Source organism: Chiloscyllium plagiosum, chromosome 24 (assembly GCF_004010195.1).
Source record: "Chiloscyllium plagiosum isolate BGI_BamShark_2017 chromosome 24, ASM401019v2, whole genome shotgun sequence".
In the NCBI taxonomy this organism is placed as follows: Eukaryota; Metazoa; Chordata; class Chondrichthyes; order Orectolobiformes; family Hemiscylliidae; genus Chiloscyllium; species Chiloscyllium plagiosum.
The window spans coordinates 23,364,827-23,391,514 of NC_057733.1; the positions used below are offsets into that span (position 1 = coordinate 23,364,827).

The 26,688-nt window shown below is 40.9% G+C and overlaps 1 protein-coding gene across 2 annotated transcripts in view; it reads right to left on the reverse strand.

The window, feature by feature from the left end:
- LOC122562082 (phosphoinositide 3-kinase regulatory subunit 6-like) overlaps positions 1 to 26,688 on the reverse strand; it is a 95,626-nt gene that overhangs the window by 30,149 nt on the left and 38,789 nt on the right. For both annotated transcript variants that reach the window (XM_043714585.1, XM_043714584.1), the window contains 7 exons: positions 25,234 to 25,325; positions 23,685 to 23,750; positions 20,588 to 20,720; positions 18,834 to 18,903; positions 13,394 to 13,577; positions 7,543 to 7,699; positions 4,548 to 4,634 (listed from right to left, as the gene is read on the reverse strand). In XM_043714585.1, coding sequence (XP_043570520.1) covers positions 4,548 to 4,634; positions 7,543 to 7,699; positions 13,394 to 13,577; positions 18,834 to 18,903; positions 20,588 to 20,720; positions 23,685 to 23,750; positions 25,234 to 25,325 — 789 coding nt within the window. The remainder of the gene's footprint in view (positions 1 to 4,547; positions 4,635 to 7,542; positions 7,700 to 13,393; positions 13,578 to 18,833; positions 18,904 to 20,587; positions 20,721 to 23,684; positions 23,751 to 25,233; positions 25,326 to 26,688) is intronic.

Consider the following 26,688-nt stretch of genomic DNA (forward strand, 5'->3'; position numbering starts at 1 on the left):
CCTTGCTGATCTTTGAGGGGCCCTATTCTCTCCCTAGTTACCCTTTTGTCCTTAATATATTTGTAAAAACCCTTTGGATTCTCCTTAATTCTATTTGCCTAAGCTACCCCATGTGAGAAATCACCAACAGCGAAAATATATATAGTGGTTCTCTTCCCAATTTCTTGCATAATTGCAGACACACAACAAGAGCTAGTCCACTTACACAGGACTTGCTGCAGAGGTCACCTTCATTGAAAGAGTGGCCAAACTTGCAGGTAGTAGCTAATGGGTGTACAATGGCCCACAACAAAGGCCTGCACATCAATTACAAGAGTTGTGTGTTGACCTCCCAGAAGCCAACTGCTGAGACAGTCTAGTCAAGAGAAGGGCTGCAGAATATGAGAATGCCAAGGGATGAACAGATCACGACCACTCCTGGGTTACTTGATGCACACTGGCATTAACCACTTGCTGATGCCATATACTAGTTATACATTAAAGGAATGTAATCTCTTCTGATTTACAATTACATCTGGCTATTCTTATTGCACCCATCCGACAACTAAGGTGTTACGTATAATTGCGTGGACCTGTAGAAATCCCACAAAATAATCAAAGCCAATTGTTCTCTGGATTTGACAGGCCTCTCAGTCTTAAAGTTGGAGGCTCTCACAATCAAGGATTGTGAAATTTTAGAAATGCCAGCAGCTGAGCCCTGAAGGAACATGGATATCCAAAAAATGTAGATATTCAGATCTGTCATCACTATTGTCACCACAGACAACAAGGGACTTACCTGCTTCTCTTGGGGAGTTTATCTTTCCACAAGAGACTGCAGTGGACTGCAAGAGCTGGAACTTTGGAAATAAAGCATTTTGGGGGGGGCAGGGGGCAGGGCTTGCTGTACCCTCTGTGCTGGGGGTGTTGAGATACAATCCCCTGCCAATCCCCTCTATTCCATCCCGGTATTTGTGACTGCTGAAGGCAGTGGCTGTAACTGCTGCTGATGTTGCTGCTTCTCTTGGTGTGGCTGCAGAGCTGGAGGAGGCTACATCTCCTCCTCAGAATTCCAAGCAAGTTCAGGGAATACAGAGCCCATGGCACAGGGAGGTCTCACACGGTGGGACTGCCCTCAGAGGAATCTAAAGCATTGCAATAAGTTACCCAGAATTTCAGTTCCCAATGAAATGAGTGATTTCAGATAGAAAGTCCTGGGAGTATTTGATGGGAGGACAGCGTAGAGGTAGCTTTACTCTGTATTTAGCCCCGTGCTGCCCCTGAGCTGGGATAGAGGGGATGGTGTAGAGGGAGCTTTACAGTGTACCTAGTCCCATGCTGTTCCTGTCCTGGGATAGAGGGAGCTTTGCTCTGTATCTAGCCCCATGCTGTCCCTGTCCTGGGATAGAGGGAATGGTGTAGAGGGAGCTTTACTCTGAATCTAGCCCTGTGCTGTCCTTGTCGTGGGAGTGTTTGATGGGGGAGGGGGACAGTGTAGAGGGAAGTTTACTCTGTATCTAGCCCCATGCTGTCCCTGTCTTGGGATGGAGGGGACAATGTAGAGGTAGCTTTACATTTCTGTTTAAAAGAGTAGACACAGACCCTTCAGCCCTTCCTGTGTTCGGTGACCAAAAAGCACCAAACTGCACTGATCACATTGACCTGTACCATAGACTACGGTACCCTGGCATTCCAACTGTCCATCGAGAACCTTCTTAAACATTGCCTCCATCCCCCCCTGTCAGGCAGCACTTTCCATATTTCTGCATCCAAAACCTCTTTCCCAGATCTCCTCACTTTAAACTTGTGCCCTCTGGTCTTAGACCTGTCGCCCAATGAATTGGAGTGGAGGTTGGGGCAGGGGTAAGGGGGATGTGAAATGATTCTCCCCATCTCCTCCTAACCATGCCTCTCCTCAGCCTCCGCTGCTCCCGTTTCCCTTCCGAGCCAAGACTTTCCATCCCAGGCAAACGGCCCCTGACGAATCTCCTCTGCTCCCCCACCCCACCTCCTCTCCAGGTTTTCCGATAGCGAGGAGACAGGAATGGCACATGGTGTTCTCTTTGTGGCCTGAAACCGTCTTTTGCGAAGTTGGAAGTATGGTGGGGGGGGGAGGGTGCTTGCTTGCTCCTACGTCCCCGGTTAATGAAGGCAAGTGTTCCTTCTACCCCAGTCTGTGCTGACAACCTTCAGGGGTCTAGATTAGAGTGGTGCTGGAAAAGCACAGCAGGTCAGGCAGCATCCGAGGAGCAGGAGAATCAATGTTTTGGGCAAAAGCCCTCCTTGGATGCTGCCTGACCTGCTGTGCTTTTCCAGCACCTCTCTAATCTAGACTCTGGTTTCCAGCATCTGCAGTCCTCACTTTTACCTAGTTGATTTTAACCTTACAGCGAATCCTCTTGCAAGGATGCCTACCTTGAAGAAGTTCTCCTCCTCTCTCCACAAGAATCTCAGTGAGTCTTTCTCTCACTGCAACCCCCAGCTCATCTCCTCTGCCATTCCTGATGAAGGGCTTTTGCCCAAAACGTCGATTTTCCTACTCCTCGGATGCTGCCTGAACTCCTGTGCTTTTCCAGCACCACTCTAATCTAGACTCTGGTTTCCAACATCTGCAGTCCTTGTTTTTACCTAACCTTCAGGGGTCTGTGGACCTGTACACCCAGCTCCCCTTTGTCCCTCCGTACTCTCCCCCCAGGGACCTAGAATCTATTCTGTGTGTCCCTCCCTCAATATACCTCCTAAAATGCATCAACCTCACAATCCTTGGAATGACAGTATGAGAAACTGTTTGTTTGCAGTTTATATCACTGATTTGGATGAGAATGTAGGAGTTATGCTTAGAATGTTTGTGGATTACACCAAAATCCGTTACCACAGAAAGCTGTGGAGGCCAGGCCACTGAGCGTATTTAAGACGGAGATAGATAGGTTCTTGAGTATCAAGGGGATCAAGGGTGATGGGGAGACAGTGGGAGTATGGGGTTGAGAAACTTATCAGCCATGACAGAATAGGAGAGCCAAAACGGTGGGCTGAGTAGCCTAATTTCTGCTCCTATGTCTTATGGAAGGAACTGCCCCTGTAAATGCAAGTTTTCAATCTGTGGCTGAGCACAGGCATGCTGTTTCACCTTTATCCTTCTGACTTTGGGCCAGTCTTCCTTGACAATTACTTCCTGCTACATATTCACCTTGGGGGTGTAACCTGGCAGCCTGCAGACACAACACTGGGCACTGTAGCCAAACAGGAATTCCATGCTTAAGAAGGATCTTAATTTGCCTCTACGACGACCTTAATTGGTGTGACATCAGTAATGTGTCTTGAAAATGAACAACACTCACCGATTAATTTGAATTTATGGAGTTTTTAGGGGCAGCATTGCTTTAATTTGGGGAATTGGAGGAGGATGATACGAGAAGCAGATTGATTATCCGACATTGCTGATGTGCTAACATCAGCCGAAGCTTATGGCTGCAGTTAAGCACAATGCTACCATTAGGTGGACAATGTTAAACATCACACAATACCAGGTTATAGTCCAATAGGTTTAATTGGGAGCACACTAGCTTTCGGAGTGCCGCTCCTTTATCAGGTGATCAATCCCCTGATAAAGGAGCACCGCTCCAAAAGCTAGTGTGCTCCCAATTAAACCTGTTGGACTATAACCTGGTGTTGTGTGATGTTTAACTTTGTACACCCCAGTCCAACACCGGCATCTCCAAATCATGACCATTAGGTGGAGCACAGTGTACACTTCCACAGAATAATCTGAACAGAAAGGATTTATTCTATTGTAATGTAAGATTAAAGCCCACCCAGCAACCCCATAGCAGTAAGTATCATATCATTATCCTTAGGATTAGTTAACAACTTCACTCTCATACCTTGCCAGTACCAGGATGATAGAAGGATGAATGAAACTTGAATCTTTCCCAGCCAGTAACATCTCTGCTCCTATTTGGAGTATTAGTTTAGTTAGGGTAAAGACAGAAATCGAAAAGCCTCAACCTTCCAATGGGACAAGTCGCAAGTCAGTTGTTTGTGACTATGAAGCTTAAATCTACACTTCAGCCTGATTTATTTAGCATTCATAGCCCCATGTTTCCTGTTTGATGATTATTAATATAGAATTTCAGCTCTTTCTTCATTAAAAGCATTTGCACATGTGCGGGAGCAGTCTGGCAACTGAGAGACTGATAACATCTGCGCTCCCCCACATCAGCAAATGGCTCCTGGTAGTCATCTTTCATAAAACTGTGTACTGGCAATGCACACTCTGTCTACTAATAGTGACTTTTGAACTCTCTGTAATAGACTATTATTTAGGAATGCACAATATAAATTCTCTTCTCAGACAAATCCAAATACTTGCCCTACACTTGTAAAACAAAAAGTTACAGATATTCCTCTTTCCTTTCCAGCAAGGAAAATTTTAATGACTGTACAGTAAACATTTGAACATTTGGAAATGGAAATAGCCCATATCAATTTGGAATTTTGCAAGAAATCATTTCTTTAAAGAAGTACACACAAGTTAGAGACTTTATGGCATTAGAACAAAATATACTCACAGAGTAGGTCATCCTCTTTCCAGATGAAAAAGCCGATATCTGGATTTGGCAGTAGAATATTCTGCAGCCTGTCTTTTGGAGGAAGCTCTAAAATACATCAATGAAACATCACTTCAATACTCTGTGTTCTAAAGAAACAACTAAAGTCATTTGATGAAAGCAGGCTTTGTAATAATAGAAACTTCATTTATGTTGCATCTCAGAAATAATTATAGATATAAGCGTATGAATACTTAACATAGTTAAATGATTAACCCTCTGTAGGCACAGTAAAATATCTATAATGCTCCTACTGCAACCAGTTGTGAATTATAATGGACAATTAAACAAAATGTGGAATAGAAAAAGACAGGGTAGAATTTTAAAAAAACTGCTTCCATTGGTTTGGGATTCTAGAACTAGGGGCTGAGAATTACAACCAGACTGTTGAGGAGCAATGTTAGGAAGCACTTCTACACACAAAGGGTGATAGATGTTTGCAACTCTCCCACAAATGACAGTGGATGCAGGATCAATTGTTAAAGTTAAACCTGAAGTTGATGAAGTTTTGTTCAGCGAAGGGATTCAGGGATATGGGCCAAAGGCAGGTCTATGGAGTTAGGCCACAGATCAATCACGATCTCATTGAATGGTGAAACAAGCTCGAGGGGCTGACTGGCCTACACCTGTTCCTGTGTTCTTGTGTAAGTGCAAAAGGAACATCCACATCTTGAATGATCAGGGAGCTCAGCATTGGTTGAAGCATTGGTGCTATCTTCAGCCATACAGTTTCATGTGGATGCCTCATCTCAGGTAGCATTTGACTGACTACAGAGTCGAGGCACCATAATAAAACTGAAGTGAATGGGTGTCAGGGTAAACTATTCACTGACTGGAGTCAATCCTGGCACAAAGAAATATGGCTGTGGTTGTTGGAGGCCAATCACTTCAGACCCAGGACATCACTACAGGAATTCCTCAGAGCAGTGTCCTACTCAGATACTTCAGCAACAACTCAGGAGGTCTGAAGTGGAGGTGTTCCCTGATGACTGCACATTGTTTGGCACCATTTGCAACTTTTCTGATAATGAAGCAGTCCACGTTTGCATGCAGCAAGACATGCAACAATAAAGCTTGGGCTGATAAGTGGCAAGTAACATTCATGCCGGGATGATATTTCTGAAACCTCATACCTAACAGCAGCAGGTGGACGACAGAGGTTTTAGAAGGGAGCTCACAACCAGCTTCTCCAAAGGAAAGTAGGAATGGGTAGTAAGTGCTGGAGGGGAAGTCTTGTGGCACAGTGGTAGTTTCTCTGCTTCTCAACCCAGGCTCGGACTTGATCGCCACAAAAGGTATCTTCATGATTTGGCCAAACATGTTGGGTATCAATTTGCAAATCCTTCCCAACAGACATTAAAGGCAGGCAGTTAGAGTGAGAGAGATTCCTGGTCAGCGATATGATAGAATGAAATTGGAGCCTTTACAGACATTATCGATAGCACCAGACATATAACCTGCCTGAGGAGGACGGGCTCAGTTGATTGGATGGCTGTGCTGGATCACATTGGTGCCTGCTGCCAAAAGTTTGATTCCTGTTCCGATTGGGATAGGTTCGGGACTGACTCCTTACCCTACCCATGTGTGGAGGAAGTCATAGCTATGGGTTGGACCTGCTGTTGGACAGTGATCTCAAGAAGAAGAGGAGGAAATGTTGGCCTTGCCATCAATACCATAATATGTGAATGAATAATACAAAGCCATGGAAGAACAGTAACTGTTTGAACAATGAGCACTACATGAAAAGGATTGGAAAGCCTCATGTTAGAATTTATATATACAGCAAATTCTGGAAGATAAATACTTTCCTTTTACTTCGCTCTTCTGCAGTTAAGTAATACATGGACAGCATGATGGTTTGCACTGCTGCCTCACAGCACCAGGTACCCGGGATCAATTCCACTGTGGGGCAACTGTGCAAACTCCACATGGACAATTTCTCCACATCTGCATGGGCTTCCTCCCACAACTCAGAGATGTGCTGTTTAGGTGGATTGGCCATGCTAAGTTGCCCATATAGTGTCCAGGGATTTGTAAACTAGGTGGATTAGCCACGGGAAATGCAGGTTTACAGGGATAGGGTGGGGCATGGGGTGGGGGGGAGGGTGGGTTTGGGATGCTCCAGGGATCAGTGTCGACTCAGTGGGTAGAATGGCCGCTTCCACACTGTAGGGATTCTATGGTCCTAGAAATTCATGGGGTCACTCCACAGTGTCATTGATGGGATTTATCTGCAATGGCTACTACTGTCTTCATTATCCTTAATAAGTCAGGCAATTAGGCCATCTTTCTTGGCCCTCTGATGTTTGTCACTGCATTTGGAATTATGGTCTGGGAGCCAAGTGGGTCCCATTTACTGTGAGATCTGGGAAGTTTTTCCAAGTGAGATTGGATGCACTTTCAATAACTCCAGAACTTGGAAAATCCGGCTCTTGAATCACTTTCCAGTTTATTCCTCTGTGACATCAAGGCCGTGTGGCATTATGCATAAACTGCATCCTGTGCAGTCATTCCAGAATTCCCGACTGATAACTGGAAGTTGACAGTCTCTGTTGGTTAAGTCTGTAGCCATTCCAGCAAATTCTGATAATTTTTAAACTGGTGCATTTTAGGCATCATTATTAACAGATTGTAGACTGGGTAGATGACCCGAAATCAAGGCTTCTACTCATACTACTCAATCCAGCTTGGTGCATGAGAGGGACATGGATTCAACACCCTCTCACTCACTAAATGATCAACTTCCTTTAACACTTCCCTGAAAAAATCTTGCCAGAGACCGTATACATATTCAAAAGAAATGTGCCATCATACCAATCCACAATTTACTGCAGTTGGTAAATTCAATGTGCCTCAAATTAAGTAATCAATGAATTACATGTTTTTTTTGCAACCATCTTATTTTTCAATGAAGTCCATCAGATGGTCACTGGATTAACTATTAGTTCTTGCCTACCTTGGTGTGCAGAGCTCATTATTGTTTGGTAAAGTTGCTGCAACTTGATAATATGTTTCTTCTGGGTTCCAGGCACCTCCTCTGATGAGAAACAAGACTGCTCTGTGATAGCAACCACTTCCTGGAAATAACGCTCAATCACATTGAAAGGTTTACGCTGTAAAAGAAAAATGCTATTGGTTGTGGTCCTTATGTGCATATTAATATTTAACTTAAAACTGTTGACTAGCTTTATTACTGTAGCAAAAGATGGCATTTCATAATTCAAAAGAAAGCCATTACGATAGCAGTTCACAAAATAATAGCCTAGAGATTCTGCAAATCTGAAATAGAAAGAGAAAATGCTAGAAATCCTCAACAGGTCTGCATTCTGACAAAGGTCAATGAACTGAACTGTTAACGCTCCTTCTCTCTTCAGAAATGATGTCTGATCTGCTCAGGCTAACAGTCTAGCAGTAGTGGAAAGTTTTAATGAATGGAGTGGATTTTGTGGTGGTCACCCACATACCTTCCTCCTGTTTGCCTAGTCAGTTACTTGACATATATAATGGGGGAAAATAACTCAACATATTCACACATTGAGAGGTGCAAACAGGGTCATGGATTAAATGTGTGACCTTCTCAAAAGATGGTGTTGTTAAAATACAGTTATACTGTGAGGTGGCAATTCAACAGTGATGCAGAATCTGTGTTTAAAAATTAAAACAAGCATTTACAGTAAATTAGCTGCGTTAAAATTGTCTTCAATTGAAGGATTCAGTTGGAAATGTGTTGATACTTTATGTGTTGCAAAGTCATAAAATATTCTTATTTTTTGCCTCCATGCATAGCAGTGAAGAAAAGGGAAAAGCATGAACTGGTTGCAATACGATTGTTTAAAAGATCAAAAACAAATAAAAGATCACTCTCTTGTTTCTTTATTTTCTTCGGAGAGCTAGAAAATACAGTAAGTACACCAAGGATTACTATTAAAAGGAGCTTGTAGTTCTTTTGTCCCCACAATGTTGTCTTGATACATCATCTATCCTTGCTAACTGGCTTTTAATAATAAATTTGTTTCAAATTTTAGGTGAATGGATTCCTGAGGATATCAACACTGGACCAAGACTCGGGTAGCAACCACCAGCTGTCAAACAGAATCCAAAGGTAAAAACAAAATACTATGAATGCTGAAAATCTGAAGCAGGAAAAAAGAAATTTCTAGAAATACTCTGCAGGTCAGGCATCATCTGCTGAGAGAGAGAGAGAGAGAGAGAGAGAAATGCAGCTAATGTCTCTGGTTGATGATAGTTTGTCAGGATTGGAAAAGTTAGAGATCTGAGAGGTTTCGATTAAGTTGACAAGAAGGGAAAGGTCTGGGGAGAGGGGAAGAACAGGGCGATGAAATGCGAAGACATTAAATGGCAAAAGAAATTATGCTGCACAGCAAAAAGTGATGAGAATGTTGAAGCTAAAAAGCAAAAGATGGTCTCACTAGTCGAGGTGCTAATGGGAACTGCAGAACTTTCAACACCTAAAGCTGCTGTCCAAAGCAGTGGTTATGATCTGAAATTGTTGAACGTTTCGTTGAGTATAAATATTTCTAATTGGCCTTGTCAAGAGATGAGGTACCAATCCTCGATTTTCATTGGAACAGTGATGGAGGATGAGGACAAAGAGGGCAGAAAGTTAAAATGACAGGCAACTGGAAGCTCAGGGTCACACCTCAAAGTAATCACTGAACTTGCATTCGATCTGCCCAATAAATAGGTGTCGGTGTTGTGAGCAGACAATACTTTATACCAAATTACTGCTTCATCTGGAAGATGTTTTCTCTTGTTCAGGCTCAAGCATAAGAGTAGCAGCTTTGGAAAGTTGAGAAATGAAGGACGATTTATTTTCATGCTGCTGGAGTTGAGGACAAGATTAGAAGATGGTCAATAAGCATTGAACTTGCTGGGGTGGAAGATAAAGCAGAGTACTAAGTATTATGGCTCTGGGAAGAAGGAGATACATTAAGAGCAGGTATTTGTTGGATACTGCTGAGCCTGTTACAGAGAAGGGGGGTTCTTGGTTCAGGGAAAAGGTTAACCCATCAGAAACAGAAATTGAAAGGTGCATTGTAAGAACAGATGACATAGTGAGGGGAAACCGAGAGAACAAAGTCCTTATAAGGAAAGGGTGACAGGAATTGCTGTTGTGGGTGGCAGTGACGTCTCATTGTCGAAGGACCAGTCTCTCATTTTTTTTCCATTTCAACCCTGTTACAGATGTTCAATTAAAACCGAGACAGGTTTTCCGTTGTGTTTGAGGTTGAGATCACCTGGTGAGTGATGAGGTCAATTGGCCTGATTTGACTTAAAACCGTTAGTGATCGAGAAATCATTCTGAAATAAAAACTGACAAATGCTGGAGATTCTCAGCAGCTCTGGCAGCATCAGGAGAGATAAAAAGAAAGTTAACATTTTGGGTCCAACATTATGCATCTTTCAAACTTGAAGAAATTCTGAAGAGAGTCACGCCAGACTTGAAATGTTAATAAAACAAGGAATTGCAGATATGGAAATCTGAAACAAAAACAGAAATTGCTTGAGAAACTTAATAGGTCTAGTAGCAGCTATAGGGAGAAAGTAGAGATAACCTGTTATTTTTGAATATTTTGTTTAATAAAACCCTTACATTGAAGATTAGAAATTGAGTCATTAGCTGACAGCGAGAATAAAGATTCAGATAATGTTTTTGAAAATAACTATGGTTGAGACTGCTACATTGCTGATTTGAAATGTTGGCATAAAAATTTATGATTAATAAAACTGACACAAAATGCATGATGGAAAATAAGGGAACAGGAGCTCCAGAGACACTGGTGGGGAGGTCTGGGTAGATCTCAGAGTTTTATTAGTAATAGATAATTAGCGAGAATGAAACAGAGAGAGCAATACACACACAATACCCAGAAAGAAATGAACTCTGAGTTATTAGTCCTGTATGATTATTTCATCACTGATGCATTCAGAGATGAACCACCACCAACTGTGAGATGGCAGCAAAGTGAACTTGGGCCAGTTAATTAAATTTGCCAATGCCTGTAGACTGCTTACAGAACAAAATCCCAAACTGAGCTGGATTATTTGGAGTCCAGTGAACATTTTTCAAAACTCAAATGTTAACTCTGATTGCACTTCTGTAGATGCTATCAAACCTCATCAGCCGTTAGAACAGAGTGAAAGATCATGGCCAATTTTAAAATACGAAGGCAAATTTAAAAGTACTAAATGCAGAGAATGTACTTCAACAGTATATAAAATTAAAGGCTTCTTTTCCCTATTCTTCTGTGGGATGTGGGCATCGCTGGCAAGCTAGCATTTATTGTCTGTCCCTAGTTGCCCTTGAGAAGGTGGTGGTGAGCTGCCTTCTTGAACCGCTGCAATCCACCTGCTGTGGGGTGACCCACAATGCCATTTGGGAGGTAATTCCAGGATTTTGACTCAATGACAGTGAAGGAATGGCGATACATTTTGATGTCAGGATGGTGAGTGGCTTGGAGGGTGAAGGTGGGAGTGTTCCCATGAATCTGTTGCTCTTGTCCTTCTTGATGGAAGCGGTTATTGGTGCTAGATGAGGACTTTTAGTGAATTTTTGCAGTGCATCTTATAGATAGTACACATTGCTGCCACTCGGTGGTGGAGGGAGTGGATGCTTGTGCATGTGGTGCCAATCAAGTGGGCTGCTTTGTCCTGGATCGTTTCAAGCTTTTTGAGTATTCCATCAGACTCCTGACTTGTGCCTTGTAGACAGTGGACAGGCTTTGGGAACTCAGGCGGTGAGTTACTCGCTGCAGTATTCCTAGTCTCTGACCTGCTCTTGTAGCCACTATGTTTATGTGGTGAGTCCAGTTGAGTTTCTGGTCAATGATAATTGCCACAATGTTGATAGTGGATGATTCAGTGATGGTAACCACTGAATGTCAAGGGGCAGTAGTTAGACTGTTTATTATTGGTGCTGGACATAGCTTGGCATTGGTGTGGCTTGAATGTTACTTGCCGCTTGTCAGCCCAAAACCTTGTTCAGATCTTGTTGCTTTTGAACATGGACTGCTTCAGTACCTGAGGAATTACGAATGGTGCTGAACGTTGCACTATCGTCAGCAAACATCCCCACTTCTCACCTTACTATGCAGGGAATATCATTGATGAAGCAGCTGAAGATGGTTGGACACTATCCTGAGGAACTCCTGCAGAGATATCTTGGAGTGGAGATGACAACCTCCAATGACCATGTCCAGCTTCCTTTCTGGCAGGTGTGACTCCAACCAACAGACGGCTTGCCCCTGATACCAGTTTTTCTTGGGCTCCTTGATGCCACACTCAGTCAAATGCAGCCTTGATATCATTCTCTCCTCACCTCTGGAATTTAGCTTTTTTGTCCATGTTTGAGCCAAGGCTGTAATGAGGTCAGGAGCTGAGTGGCCCTGGAAGAATCCAAACTGGGTGTCACTGAGCAGATTATTGCTAAGCAGGTGCTGCTTGATAGTATTATTGATGACACCTTCTGTCACTTTATTGATGATTGAGAATTTAGTATAACATAATTATAAGCCAATGGGTAAATGAAATAGAAAACTATGATTTCGTTGCAAATTAATCCAAATACAAAAATAATTCAGCTCATTTAGGGATTTTGTTCTATAAGCAGTCTACAGGATGTGACAAATGCTTTGAAGATTTAATTAAAACTGTCCAAGTTCACTTTGCTGCCATCTTGCAGTTGCATATGGTTCATCCCGTAATGCACTAGTGATAAAACAGTCACATATCACTGACAACTCAGGGCTCATTTCTTTCTAGGTATTTTTTTTTCTCTCTCTCTCTCTCTCCCTCTAATTATCTGTAATTAGTAAAACTCTTTGATCTACCCACACTTTGCATTAGTGTTTCTGGACCTCCTATAGCCTGATTTTCCACCAAACATTTCCTGTCAGTTTTGTTAATCATAAATTTTTATGCCAACATTTCAAATCAGCAATGTCGCTGTCTCACACATAGTTCTTTTCAAATGCTTTTTGAATCTTTATTCTAGCAGTCACCTTAATCACTTAAAATTTCTAATCTTCAATGTAAGGGTTTTATGAAATAAAATATTCAAAAATAGCAGGTTTTAATACAACATGATTGCATGTATTCATTAATCTGCCCTTTATGTTATTTAATGCCTACATTATCGTGTTGTGCCTGATGAATCCAGGGTTTGTCAGGAATTAATATTTCCATCCAGAGCTGAGAGATGGATTTGGCCTGTACCATCTAAACATAGATTGTATCTATTTGCCTGCATCAAAGCTGTTCAATCGCTTACACTGGGGAACATTTTGTCTTAACCTTACAGACATTTTGCTGAAAGCTATTTTCAAAATTATTTGCAGAAAAGTGAAAGTAAATTGAAAAACATTATAGGGGTGAAATTTCCATTGAATAGTATATGCATGTGCACACAGCTAAGAGAAAAATAAATGTCATCGTGTTACACAAAGCAAGGAAGTAGAGTTGAGCCAAAAGATCAGCCATAATGTATTGCATGGTGGAGCAGGCTCGAGAATCTATATGGTCGACTCCTGTTCCTATTTTTAATATTTCTGTGCTCTTAATAGTGGGTAAGTTCACATAAAGATACATTCTCATTAGATATCATTTGCTTCTGGGTAGTTCTAATGGTGTATTATCTTAATATTAGTTAGTTAATATAGTACGATACATGAAAAAAATAGATTCTAGTATTCAAAGTCTCAACTATGTATATGAACCAGCTTTTAAAATTACCTGTGATTCTCAACACTCAACATCAAAAAAAAGTTAATTTTGGAGAACCTACTGACCTCCAAGACCTCATCCAGTCTGTTGATATTGCAGGTCTCTCCCAGGGCTGCTTGTATGGTGTGTTTTATAGCATGACCCATATTCTTAGTTAATATCTCATTAGGATTCATTGAATGGATCTCATTGTAAAGAGCATTACAGACCTCTTCAGAGATAAGATCAGGATCAGCAAGTATAAAAACCCTGAAAAACAAATAATTCCCTTGTCAAATAACTTAAACTTCTTTGGACAGGCATGGCTTATTCTTAAAGGCACGATATCACATAAATTCTGCTCAATTTCTAAGATTGCTCATGAGAAACACCTCACTCCGAATAAAATAATAAATATAATTATCATATTTTAGATCTCATATTTCCCCAAAGTTAAGCTAAAGAGGCTGAGCTCCACATCAGCCCAAGTCCATTGAGGACTTCCTGGTCTCTTCTTGGACTCTGGTACTCATTAAACTTAGCAAAATTCTTGGCTTCTAATAGATAACGAGCAAAAAAAAGGTTCAAAAATATCTGTTGCTTAGGCGTCACGAGAACACATTTTTGATTTGCAGTGCACCACTATCCAATTCAACACAACTTCCCTCTTAATTTGACCTTTTCCTTTCTCATATGCTTATGTGTCTTACCCTATTTTACGATTGCTACTGCATTTAGTGCACCTTTGGTCCTGATAAGATTCAAGTAAAACAATTTCAAATAATACTCTTCTCTGCTATACACACCCATCTCATTGGGATAAAAAGGGTCTGACACTAACTGCTTCTTTCCTAAGAATTCAAAACTTTGGAAGTGCTTATATTGTTTAGATTCTTCCTTGTTCCCAAAATCTTTTAAGCCATCATACTAGTAACACCTAATAATTTTTAATCTATCTCATCTCTTTTACCATTTCAACATCACTGCTATCCTGCATATCTTTACCCTTCAACAAAATAAATTTGGTAATGTCACGAATCTGAAATGGTTGTAAAGCTACACAAGAACCATCATCAAGATGTAAAAAAACTAGCCATCATGAAAATGCAACGAGGTTAAAACAATTCTTAAAATATAAAAGTGATCCATGGAAGGGGAAAGCTGAGGTCACAGATAATGATAATGTAAACTGAAGCACCATGGAATTTCACATCAGACCCGTGAAAATTAGAGCAATTCCTTTATTTATAAAATGATTAAATAATATTGGAAGTTTTATTTAGTGGCAATTACAGGCAGCCATTATATCACTGCAGACAATTACCTTTACATTTATTGGGCAGAGGAATGTGCAATCCCTAGAAGTGGAGATGCTTGGTGTTGGACTGGGGTGGGCAAGGTTAAAAATCAACGAGGTAAAAACAATGACTGCAGATGCTGGAAACCAGATTCTGGATTAGTGGTGCTGGAAGAGCACAGCAGTTCAGGCAGCATCCAAAGAGCTTTACAGCACCAGGTTCTAGCCCAAATCCCTACAGGTACTACCTTTGAGATTGTCGGAGAAATTCAGCCCACTGAATCAGAGACCATAAAATGTGGTGAATTGCGGTGAAATTGACAGTTTAATTAAACAAAGCGATATCGTGGAAGAGAAATTGACCAGGCTGACACAGAACTGATTCTCTGCACAGATGGTCAGAATGCTCTTCCCTGAACAGGAGGTGCTGGTAGGTTTTATAGGGCTACAACACAAAGGTGATAATTGTAACACAGTTACATTATAATGGTGAAAATTGCAAATCGATTAAAACAAGAATAAACTGAATGGAAATTAAGGTGTGCATGCTGAAACGGATAGAGATAGAGGAAGCTGATGTGCTGAAAATTTTGTCAAACATTAAGATTGACAAGTCGCCAGGCCCAGACCAGATTTGTCCTCGGCTGCTTTGGGAAACGAAAAATGCAATTGCTTCGCCACTTGCGAAGATCTTTGCATCCTCGCTCTCCACTGGAGTCGTACCTGAGAACTGGAGAGAGGCAAATGAAATTCCTTTCTTCAAGAAAGGAAATAGAGAAATCCCTGGCAATTACAGACTAGTAAGTCTCACGTTTGTCGTCTGTAAGGTGTTGGAAAGGATTCTGAGGGATAGGATTTATGACCATCTGGAAGAGCATGGCTTGATTAAATGCAGTCTACACGGGTTTGTGAGGGGAAGGTCATGCCTCACAAACCTTATCGAGTTCTTTGAGGATGTGACTAGAAAAGTTGATGAGGGTCGAGCTGTAGATGTGGTGTATATGGACTTCAACAAGGCATTTGATAAGGTTCCCCATGGTAGGCTCATTCAGAAGGTCAGGAGGATTGGGATACAGAGGAACTTAGCTGTCTGGATACAGAATTGGTTGGCCAACAGAAGACAGCGAGTGGTAGTAAAAGGAAATCATTCTGCCTGGAAGTCTGTGGTGAGTGGTGTTCCACAGGGCTCTGTCCTTGGGCCTCTACTCTTTGTAATTTTTATTAATGACTTGGATGAGGGGATTGAAGGATGGGTCAGCAAGTTTGCAGACGACACAAAGGTTGGAAGTGTAATTGACAGTATAGAGGACTGTTGTAGGCTGCAGCAGGACATTGACAGGATGCAGAGATGGGCTGAGAGGTGGCAGATGGAGTTCAACCTGGATAAATGTGAGGTGATGCATTTTGGAAGGTCGAATTTGAAAGCTGAGTACAGGATTAAGGATAGGACTCTTGGCAGTGTGGAGGAACAGAGGGATCCTGGGGTGCAGGTACATAGATCCCTTAAAATGGCCACGCAGTTGTGGAAGCAAGGTCATTGGGGACATTTAAGAGACTGCTGGACATGCATATGGTCACAGAAATTTGAGGGTGCATACATGAGGATCAGTGGTCGGCATAACATCGTGGGCTGAAGGGCCTGTTCTGTGCTGTACTGTTCTATGTTCTATGTTCTAATCAAGTGTCCGGCAATAGCCATTCATTTGTAATTGACACAGGAGATTCCAGCCATCTCTATGTGTGGGTGAAAATGTCTTTTCAAGGATTCTTCACTGTATTTCCCATCCGTATGAATATATGTAAATGTTCTTTCTCCTGGCATTGAAGAATGTCCATTGTGTTCCTCCTGCAAGCAAAGTGTTCTGAAGCTCCTCGGTCTGCTTGTTTGTTTATGCGGTATTGGTTTCAATGGGAAGCGAGCCTGCCCTTAGGGTATTGGGACTGCTGTGCTAATTGGGGCTGGGAACTTTACTATGAAGGCTGTTTGGGAAGTGTATTCTCTGTCTGGAAGTAGATTGGCCACATCTGGTTTCTTTGTTAGCCTGTTTGGCCAAGACTGGGGCATTGTGAGTGTGTTCTGTGTGTGTTGGCAGGCTCGATCTCTGTGTTTCATGTGCCTGCTTCTGTGTTTCCTACGTGGTCATGCTGTAGGTGCTGTAGACAACCACCTGATGAAGGAGCAGCGCTCCGAAAGCTAGTGCTTCCAATTAAACCTGTTGGACTATAACCTGGTGTTGTGTGATTTTTAACTTTGTACACCCCAGTCCAACACCGTCATCTCCAAATCATGCTGTAGGTGGGCAGGGTAGCAGATCTTTCTCCGACAGAGATACCGAAAGGTTAACTTGGAGTAAAGACACTTATGACTGTTAAAGAAACATGCCCAGAGGGAGGGGGCAATTTTGCTCTTCTTTGTGTCAAGAGGGTGAAAATATTTCATCAGAGATCAAAAATATTGAGCAAACAAACATCACTGTCTGTGAATTGTCAGAAAACTATCAGAAAAGGAAGACAGAGAAGAAGAACATAAGCCAAACCAAAACGTCCACTCAGACCCATGAAAACCACTCAATCCAGAGTTAACATGCAATTATTCTATGGTAGCCTGACGTATACACCATCTGTGAAGTCCCAACTTTGGGGAACATTAATTTCCTTCCTCTTCTTTCCGAGAATAATGCAATTTCATTCAGTACAGCTCAGTCAAATTTCTCAATTGACATTGATCCTTCCTATTAAGAAATGCCACCCGATTCCAACTCAATGCCACTTGTTTGACATTTAATTCCCTTAGGGGAAAATAATTTGTTCTAATCTCAACACTGCACAAGACAGACCTTTCAGAGGCAGAAGCAATAGGTATTTTTTTAAAAACTGAAGGAAATTAATAAGAGAAACAGGTGTGAAACCCCCTGGATTTTCAAGTGAATAGGCAAGGAATAGGAATGCCCAGAACATTACCAAGATAACTTCAGCTAGTGTTGTAAAGTTAGATAAACTAAATTGGTACCTGTTGGTACCTGTGTTTCAGTTATACATTGCTCCTGTCTAACATGACAGTACAGTACTTGGAGAAGTGGGTGGTAAATTGTAAAGGAAGTCTATAGAGCAACATAAATAGTAACATTAGCTTGAACTATGTTGTCAGACTGAGGTCACTGTCATTCTATGCCATGTGGTTTTACGGCTTTTTTTTAGGCCACATCTTCAAGTGGAATATCTGACAGAGATAGTCGTAAATTGGAATTGGCAATAAAAAAGGGGGAGAACTCAATGCATAGAGCTTGAATGAAACTAATTTGCAAGTCTGGACAAATACGGCAGACAGAAAGTCTGTTTGATGGCCACAGGAGGAAGTGTCAGAAAGGTGTCTTACATGCCACATAGAGGGCGGTGGCTGGACATCAATTCCAATCTCTCCCCCCCCCATACCCCCGATGACTGCATATTATTAACAGTAAAAATTCAATCACCCCACAAAAGCAAAGTTACAAATCACACAACAACAGGTTATAGTCCAAAAGGTTTAATTGGAAGCACATTAGCTTTCGGAGCACTGCTCCTTCATCCCACAACCATCTGATGAAGGAGCGGCACTCCAAAAACTAGTGCTTCCAATTAAACCTGTTGGACTATAAGCTGGTGTTGTGCGATTTGTAACTTTATACACCCCAGTCCAACACCGGCATCTCCAAATCATGACTACTATCAATCTCACAAAAGCAGACAAGGTAAATCCAATGGAAGCTCTATCCTTCCAACCCCTTGGTCATCAGCACCAAGTTCACACTTGAATTAGCAGAAGCATAAAACTTTTCACACAGCACTTTGCTTAAAGGCAGGTACCAATTTAGGATTTTAAAATATACATTGCAACTATCCCGATAGTAATTATGCTCATGCAGAACCATAAAACACCAATTTAAGAGCGAGATACCACCAAAACTATCACATCAGCCGTTTCCAACTTCAACATTGTCACTGCAGGAGGGCAGAGGACCAGAATTAACACATAGAAAAATGTGAGGAAAAACTGGTTTGTTCAATTGTTATTGAGTTTCAGCTTCACAATCCTGCCATGCTGAGTCTACAGTGCTGGTCTGACAATATTGCCAGCATGGGTCACAGAGGCTGCCTCTTAAATGACCAAACACTGGCAATATAGGCTGTCTGTTTCAATTATTGCCATTTATTCTATGGACTGTTTTATCCAGTTATTGTCTACTTACCGTTCCCAGTGTGGAGATGTGTCATTTTTCAGTCCATGTTCAGAAATAATTAATCTTTGGTATAATACACCTGTAAAAATAATAAGCTTTAATCAAATATCATTGTTTAAAATTAACAGCTATTTGTGCATATCTTTAAGTATTATAAAATAATTTTATACAATTGAAATATTGATTGAACATCATATGTACAACTCATATTAAAGTTTTTACATTGAGAAATACCAAAATCAAATTATATTCATTCATGAGAAAAAACATTTAATAAAATAAAATTACTTGTAATCAGGAGCCTTAGAAGAAATATTTACAAGATTGGACATAGTGCAGATTGTATTCAATCATGATTCAGTCTCCCTACAGGATTAGAGGTTGCTATAGTCTCTGGGGATGTTAGGCTGCTCTCTCATTAGACAGAGATTAGGAGAAGAGTAGGTATTGTGAGAACCCTGTGTTAGGCAGTCAGCAACACGAGAGGAAGTAGCACCTTTGTGTGTGGCTGATTCAGGGCTGTGCATAGACTCTTGGAACACAAACACCAAGTGTCACCCTGTACTGAGGTTCTACCTGACCCATGTTGTGAAGGATAGGTCTGGCCAGGTTGCCATGAAACTCTCCATGTTGTTGGACTGTACCATGCCACCTGTCCCTCTTCAAACAATTTGCAAAGGAAAACACCTTTGACCACAAGTCCATCAGGCAGTGGTCAGCATGTAATGTCCTGGATGGCCCATGGTGAAAAGAGAGAGTGGATCCTATTGGGTGGTTTGCTGAACAAAAGGCTGGATGCCTCACTGCCAGAGCTTTTCAACAAGCACTGAGTCATAGCTTAACTGGTGGGGAGAAGGGCACTACCCTTTAGATCCTTCCTGCACACCCGGGCTCTCGCTGTCATGATATAGCCGCAGTGGTGAAGAGACCACCACGTATCTCTTGCTGGAAAGAAGCCCTGGAGAGATATGCAGAGGTATTTGTTTAGGTTTGTCCCGAGCAGTTCCATATCACAGGACTCTGTGCTCTACATTCTGTTCCCCAGGATGCACACCAAGACAAATATCAACTGCAACTGGAGGACCATTAACTCAGTGAAAGACCCTCTTTGGTCTGCTTGAAACTGGTTAGTCTTCCAGTGCAAAGAGTTGACCTTGACTGAATGTCGCAGACTGGCACATTCCAACGGTCTAGGACTACATACTGATGGATACATTAAAGCTTGGGGCAGCTGCTGTCAAAGTGCAGTGAAGAAAGACCCCTAAGGTCTTTCTGCCAAAATTTAACAAGGGCTTGTTAAGTTTCAAGGTGCCCTCATAGACATAATGGGAATGTAACTCATTTCATTTCATGTTTTGAAAATGGTATTTTTGGCGTAACTGGATTGAAGCTCAAATGAGGAATGTCAAAATTCTGCTGTGGTTTCTTGGACATTTTGTATTTACTTATAGATAAATTTATGAATAATGCACATATGTATTTTTTTAAATACAGGTGAGATGACAGAACAGTGACAGTCAGTGAAGAGAATTAACTTGAGGTGGGTAGCAATAGACTGGTCAGGTGGGCACAGCAATGACCAATGGAATTCAATCTGGAAAAGTATAAGGTCATGTATTGTCTCACACCTTCCAACTCCCAGCTATTGGTTTACACCTATATTTGTACACGCAGAGAGAAGGACTATTAAAGGAATTGGTAATAATAATTGTATCCTCCAGTTTTTTAGTATCTCTTCAAGAGTTTAGAACATGTTCACCTACCTGGCGCCTTTCTTTCAGCTTTTAACATAACTGCATATTCATGTGCAATGGTGCAGTAGGGTTTGGCGAAGGATAGCAGCCCTTTGCAAAATTTATATGCTTTTTCGTGAAGATCATCAGGAATATATGCAGCCTGGCAAGAAAGATAGTTAACACCCAGTAGAACATTTCAAAATTTTGCATTAATTAAATAACATTATTTGCTGAGAAGTAACTTGGCAAACTCATGAATCAAAATGTTGGTAGTTAAGCATGGCTGAAGAAAACCCAACCTTGAGATGCAAAAAAAAATTCTAAAAAGACAACGAAATAACACAAAATGGTTTTGATTGAACTATACACATTAAATTTATTTTCTGTCAATGACATGGGCTTAACATAGATCTATACAACACAGAAATAGACCCTGCAGTCCAACTTGTCCGTGCCAACCGGATATTCCAAACTAATCTAGTCCCACTTGTATCTGGCCCATACCCCGCTAAACCCTTTTTATTCCTGCACCCATCCAGGTGCCTTTTAAATTGTCCCCACCTCCACCACTTCCTTGGGTAGCTCATTCCATACACACACCACCCTCTGCGTGAAAAACAAATTCCTCTTTCCCCTCTCACCCTTCTAGTTATGGCCTCTAGTTTTGGACTCCCCTGTGCTGGGGAAAAGACCTTGCCTATTTACCCTATCCAAGACCCACGTAATATTATAAACCTCTAAGGTCACTCCTCAGCCTCCGACGCTCCAGGGAAAACAGCCCCAGCCTAGTCAGTTTCTCCCTATAGCTCAAACCCTCCAACCTTGCCGACATCCCTGTAAATCTTTTCTGAACCCTTTCAAGTTTCACAGCATCTTTCCTGTAGCAGGGAGAACAAATTTGAATGCGGTATTCCAAAAGTAGCCTGACCAATGTCCTGTACATGATGCCCGCAATATGACCTCCCAACTCCTATATTCAATACACTGACCAATAAAGGCAAGCATATTAAATGCCTTCTTCACTATCCTTTCTACCAGAGACTCCACTTTCAAGGAATTACGAACCTGCACTCCAGGGTCTCTTTGTTCAGCAACACTGCCCAGGCCTTACCATTAAGCGTATAAGTTCTATTGTTCTGTCCATGATGTGAGTCTTAAAATAGACTTCACATTCCTGACTGCAGCAGGATTTCTGCACTAAGCAACATAGTATTTCTTTTAAAATTAAAAATTATTCAGTTAAGTCAAAGAATTGGGAAGAAATGTAAAGTCGAGGACACAGTCTTTCAATCAAGACTGTCCCTGAGGCTGCCTGCCTGCCAGCTTAGGAGATGTAAAAGATCCTCCAGCATTATTGAGAAAGGAACACCGGAATTGTCATGGTGTCCCAACTAATGCACGACCCTCTATTGACACTTTAATTAGTCAATTATCTCATTCTACATTGCTGTGGGTAAATTGGATGTCATGTTAATCTCTATTAGAATAGTGATGACACTTAAGTAATTTATTGGTTGGAAAGCACGTAGGAAATACAAGGTGAAAAGGTTGCTATATAAATGTAAGTTTTTTTTAATCTTAATGAAACTGTAACAAATAGTCATTTGGTATTACAGAATTTGAGTATTACTGAAGTGCATGGCAACTTTTTCATGCAATTTTATCTTATTTCCTTGGCTGATATGTCAAAAGAAAACCACACATTGTGAAAACTTTTTGTATCTCTGCTGATAAAATAAACAAAACTACATCAGCTACCTAGATTATTCATTTGATGGGTCCCAGCTCTTTAAGTTTTGCAACATAACAATAATGAAAGCCATTGTAGGCATGACACACCATTACTTGACGGTTTTAAAAAAAGCAAGGCAAATTACTTCCTGCCATCCGATTCAAAAACAAGAAGGGTCACTGGACTCAAACATTAACTCTGTGTTATCTTCACGGATGCTGCCAAACCTGCTGAGTTTCTCCAGCAATTTCTGTTTTTGTTTCTGATTTCCAGCATCTACGGTTCTTAATTTATTTTTTACTTCCTGCTATGTCACTCAATCTTTTCAAACAAATAACCAAGGAGCAAGTGTATGTCAGTCAGCCCTCTGAGCCTGTTCCACCATTCAATAAGGTTGTAGCTGAACTAATTTTAATCTTTCTGCATTCTCCCAATAATCTGTTATCCTTTTGCTAATTAATAACTTACCAACTGTTGCCTTAAAAATATTTAAAGATTCTGCATCCACTGCCTTTTGAGGAACTGAATTCCAGAAATACCCAACCCTAAGGAAAAAAAAATTCTCATCTTTATCCTTAAATGAGCATCCCCTTATTTTTAAATTATAAGTCTTAGTTCTAGATTCTTCTACAAGAGTGAACATCCTCTTTCTAGCCACCTGGTCAAGACCCTTCAGGACTGTTCTAGACTCCAGAGGATACTGGCCTAGCCTGTGTAGCCTTTCCTCATAAAGCAATCTGCTTATTCCTGGTATTAGTTCAAGATTTCAGGAGTCATCTGTTGAATATGGAGAGATGTGGAAATATTCCATGACAGCGGTGAGTCTGGAAGACAGTTTGTTTTATGCCATATAATGATGTCATGATGTTATATGATGTCATCTCCACCATTACTTTACAGACTGGATATTGGATTGCTGGCAGCTAAGTTTTCCAGCCATTATGAGGAGTCAGACCAGCGTGGTGATGACTTTGCCTCTAACTGTTCCTCTTTCTTAGAGGGCAACCCAACAACAGGACCTCGATACATTGGACATGATATTTTACTGTGCAATCTCAAAAAACAAAGCTTGTATCATCAAGAAGACAGTTTGTGAAGAATCACGTGCATACTACATGCATCTCAAAAATAAATCTTTGGATTCGTCATGCACAGTAAACAAACTAGTAATAATTACACTTGTAATGATCTACTGATAAACTGAAGCTGTGTTTTCAAACAAAACTGGAGGAGTTAAATTTAGTTCATTCCATAACAATGAATATCGAAATTTCACTCACAATTTAAGTGGCTCATTTTAATGCCATATGCTAAATAATAATTTGAAAAACTACATTCAGTCAGCTTTATATTGCAGTACAAATCAAATACCAGGATTCAGTCTACACCCACCTGAATAACTGTGTACATTAGGATGTTCAATAAAGGTAGAATGTAGTGCTTATTATCTTTCTTTGCCTATTAAAACAAAATCCAGTTACTGTGTGATTCAAAACGTAATACTTTTCAAGATTTAGGCCATTAATAAATTAAATGTTGCTCATATTTTCTCATTGACCAATTATGAGTTTTCTAAGTCGATGTGGGATCGGGAGCTGCGTGTTCAAAAGGAAGGAGGACATTGATGGGGAATGAACGAGTTCTACATTTGTAATACATCAAATCAATATTGTTAGTCTCGGTGGTCAAATAAATGCAAAGGTTTACTGCTCCTAGCTTTACTCTTAAACGTATCTTAATCCCAGACTTGAAGGTTGTGGAGTTGGGGTCACCTCCTCTATTTACTATTGATAGCAACATCATAAATGTATTTATGTATTCATATTTATGAAACAGCATATTGATGATTTAGCTACAATTAGAGGACATTAGCCTCCAACAGAAGAAAGTTTCTTAACCCCCACGTGGACTGCCATTTCTCACAGCTCATTTCCTATGATTCAGGCCGGCAATTGAAACCTTCTTCTGGTGCTGCATTGAGTCACTGGATTGTCATGATCATTTTACTGAATCAGACCAATGTTCAAATATGAAAGATCACCAATTCAGCAACAATGCTGGGACCTAGACAGATCAGACCTTATGTCGGGCAATGATCTGACTTGAAAGTTTAGGTAAAAGTAAAGCTGTCATAGTCCTACTGAACCAAATGGCTGCTCTCTCATTGAAGAGGCAACTGGTGGTGGTTTAAACTGACAGTCACCATGTATCTGGCAAGAGGAAAGGTCGAGAAGGAGAGTAATAATTTACCATTTCACAGTAACCCCAGCCAGTACAGGAATTGAACCGATACCATTGGCATCACTCTGTATTACAAATCAGCCAGCCAGCCAACTGAGCAAACTGACCCTCAGACTTCAGGTTACTACCAGCAAACAGGATTGATGGCTCATCCTACATGCCTAAACCTCTGACAAATATTGCTTTAGTAATGCCATCATTGACCCTTGCACATCTAACTTTGAGACACCTGCATTACAGCTGTGCTTTAGTTTGAAACTGTATGTTGCTCTTTCGCCACTCTCTTTATTCAATGACCAAACAGCAAACTGCATTGATGATGATAATCAGTTGTAAGCAGACAGAATCAGCCATGGAGCACTAGGTGGCTTTCTCCTTCAGTGTTGTTTTACTTGGAAAGGAGAAGGCTAAAAGGATATTTGGTAGAGTTTACAAATTTGTGAAGGTTCTGCTCCCACTTGTAAAAAAAATTGAGAAAGAGCAGGTGAAGGCTTAAAGCGATTTGTAAACTTTTGCACAGTAAATACTTAGACTTTGGAATGTACTGCCTGCAAGTCTGGGAGAGCCAGATTTAATTGAGCCATGATTATTAGAATAAGAACTATTTCCAGGGATTTGTTCTGCATCCATGGACACCAGGATTTCTTAGTTTTTCATCATCATGGGAAAATCAGATGTTTTCTTTAAAATAATTTCTCACCAGTTCCAGTTCACTTATAAGATTTTTAACGAGAAAAATGCTGTTGTATGGGTCTCGTTCAGACTTCTTATGTAATGTCCATCTAAACATTCCTATGATAAAATATAAACAAAGGTTTTGTTATTAATAACTCAAATAAATAGATTTATGCCTCAAACTTTTGGCAGAGCCAAATTTCTGTCAGACAATTAGAAAGTAAAATGGATCTAAATAAGCCAAGGTAAGTTGAAACAATCAGGAACACTGAAAGAAAATCTGAAATGCAGGATTTTTCAAACATGTAAAGTAAAATTTCAAGTCACTTCAACAACATTCATGCACATTAGGCAAACAGAAAACATGTAGGAACACATGATCATTGAACATTTTTCTTTGTGACTTACAACAGTATCATTAAAGGTTTTGAAATCAATAGGAAGTACAGGGCATGCCTCAATGAATTAGAAGTAAAAATAACAAAAATTACAGAATCAGAAAAGTAACTTTCTGTTGTGTCTAAAATTCTGGCTTTAATTTTGTACATATTTTGAATCAGGATCACTGCAAAAAATTACAATAGCTAATTAGCCTCAGGTATAACCACTGTAATGAATGGAGAAACAGTTAGGGACAGGACCCGTTCAGTGGACATAAAAGAGAGGGAACACTACACTGTAATTGTGTGTACAATACATGCTCCCAGGTGTTACCTCAATCTTTTACACTGAGGATTGCCCAATTACGTATATCTCTGTACACAAATATAAAAGAAATTCCATGCTAAAAACACTTCTGCTTTGAAAATATAGCTATTCGTCTTCTGTGAAAGTTTAAATGGCTTAAACAATAAAGATTAAGAATCAGTTTTGACATCTGTGTAGAGAACGGAATGATTCCAGCAGTATTCAGCAAGCACATTGTTCAGCAAACACAATCTGTCACTCTAATACCTGACCTATTTGCCTCCTCACTGAAGAGTGTGGTGCTGGAAAAGCGCAGCTAGTCAGGCAGCATCCGAGAAGCAGAAGAATCGATATTTTGGGCATAAGACCTTCATCAGCCCTTCAGCATAAGTGCTGATGAAGGACTTATGCCCAAAACATCAATTCTTCTGCTCCTCAGATGCTGCTTGACCAGTTGTGCTTTTCCAGCGCCACACTTTTTGACTCTGATCTCCAGCATCTGCAGTCCTCACTTTCTCCACTTGTCTCCTCACCTACTTACTTGCTATCCTACCTCATCATGCATCTGACACTTTTCCCTGACCCACTTCCTTGCCATCCTGACCCCTCACCCGTCCACCTGCCACCCTACATCCTCACTCACTTACCTGGTAAACTAGCCCCTCACCTACTTACCTGACATCCTAACCGTCATTCCCCCAACCACTTCCCACTCATTTACCTTCTCTCCTGGTCAAAATCCCCAGGGGATCTTGAAACCCCAGAATTTTGCAACTACTGCTGTAAAAAGGGG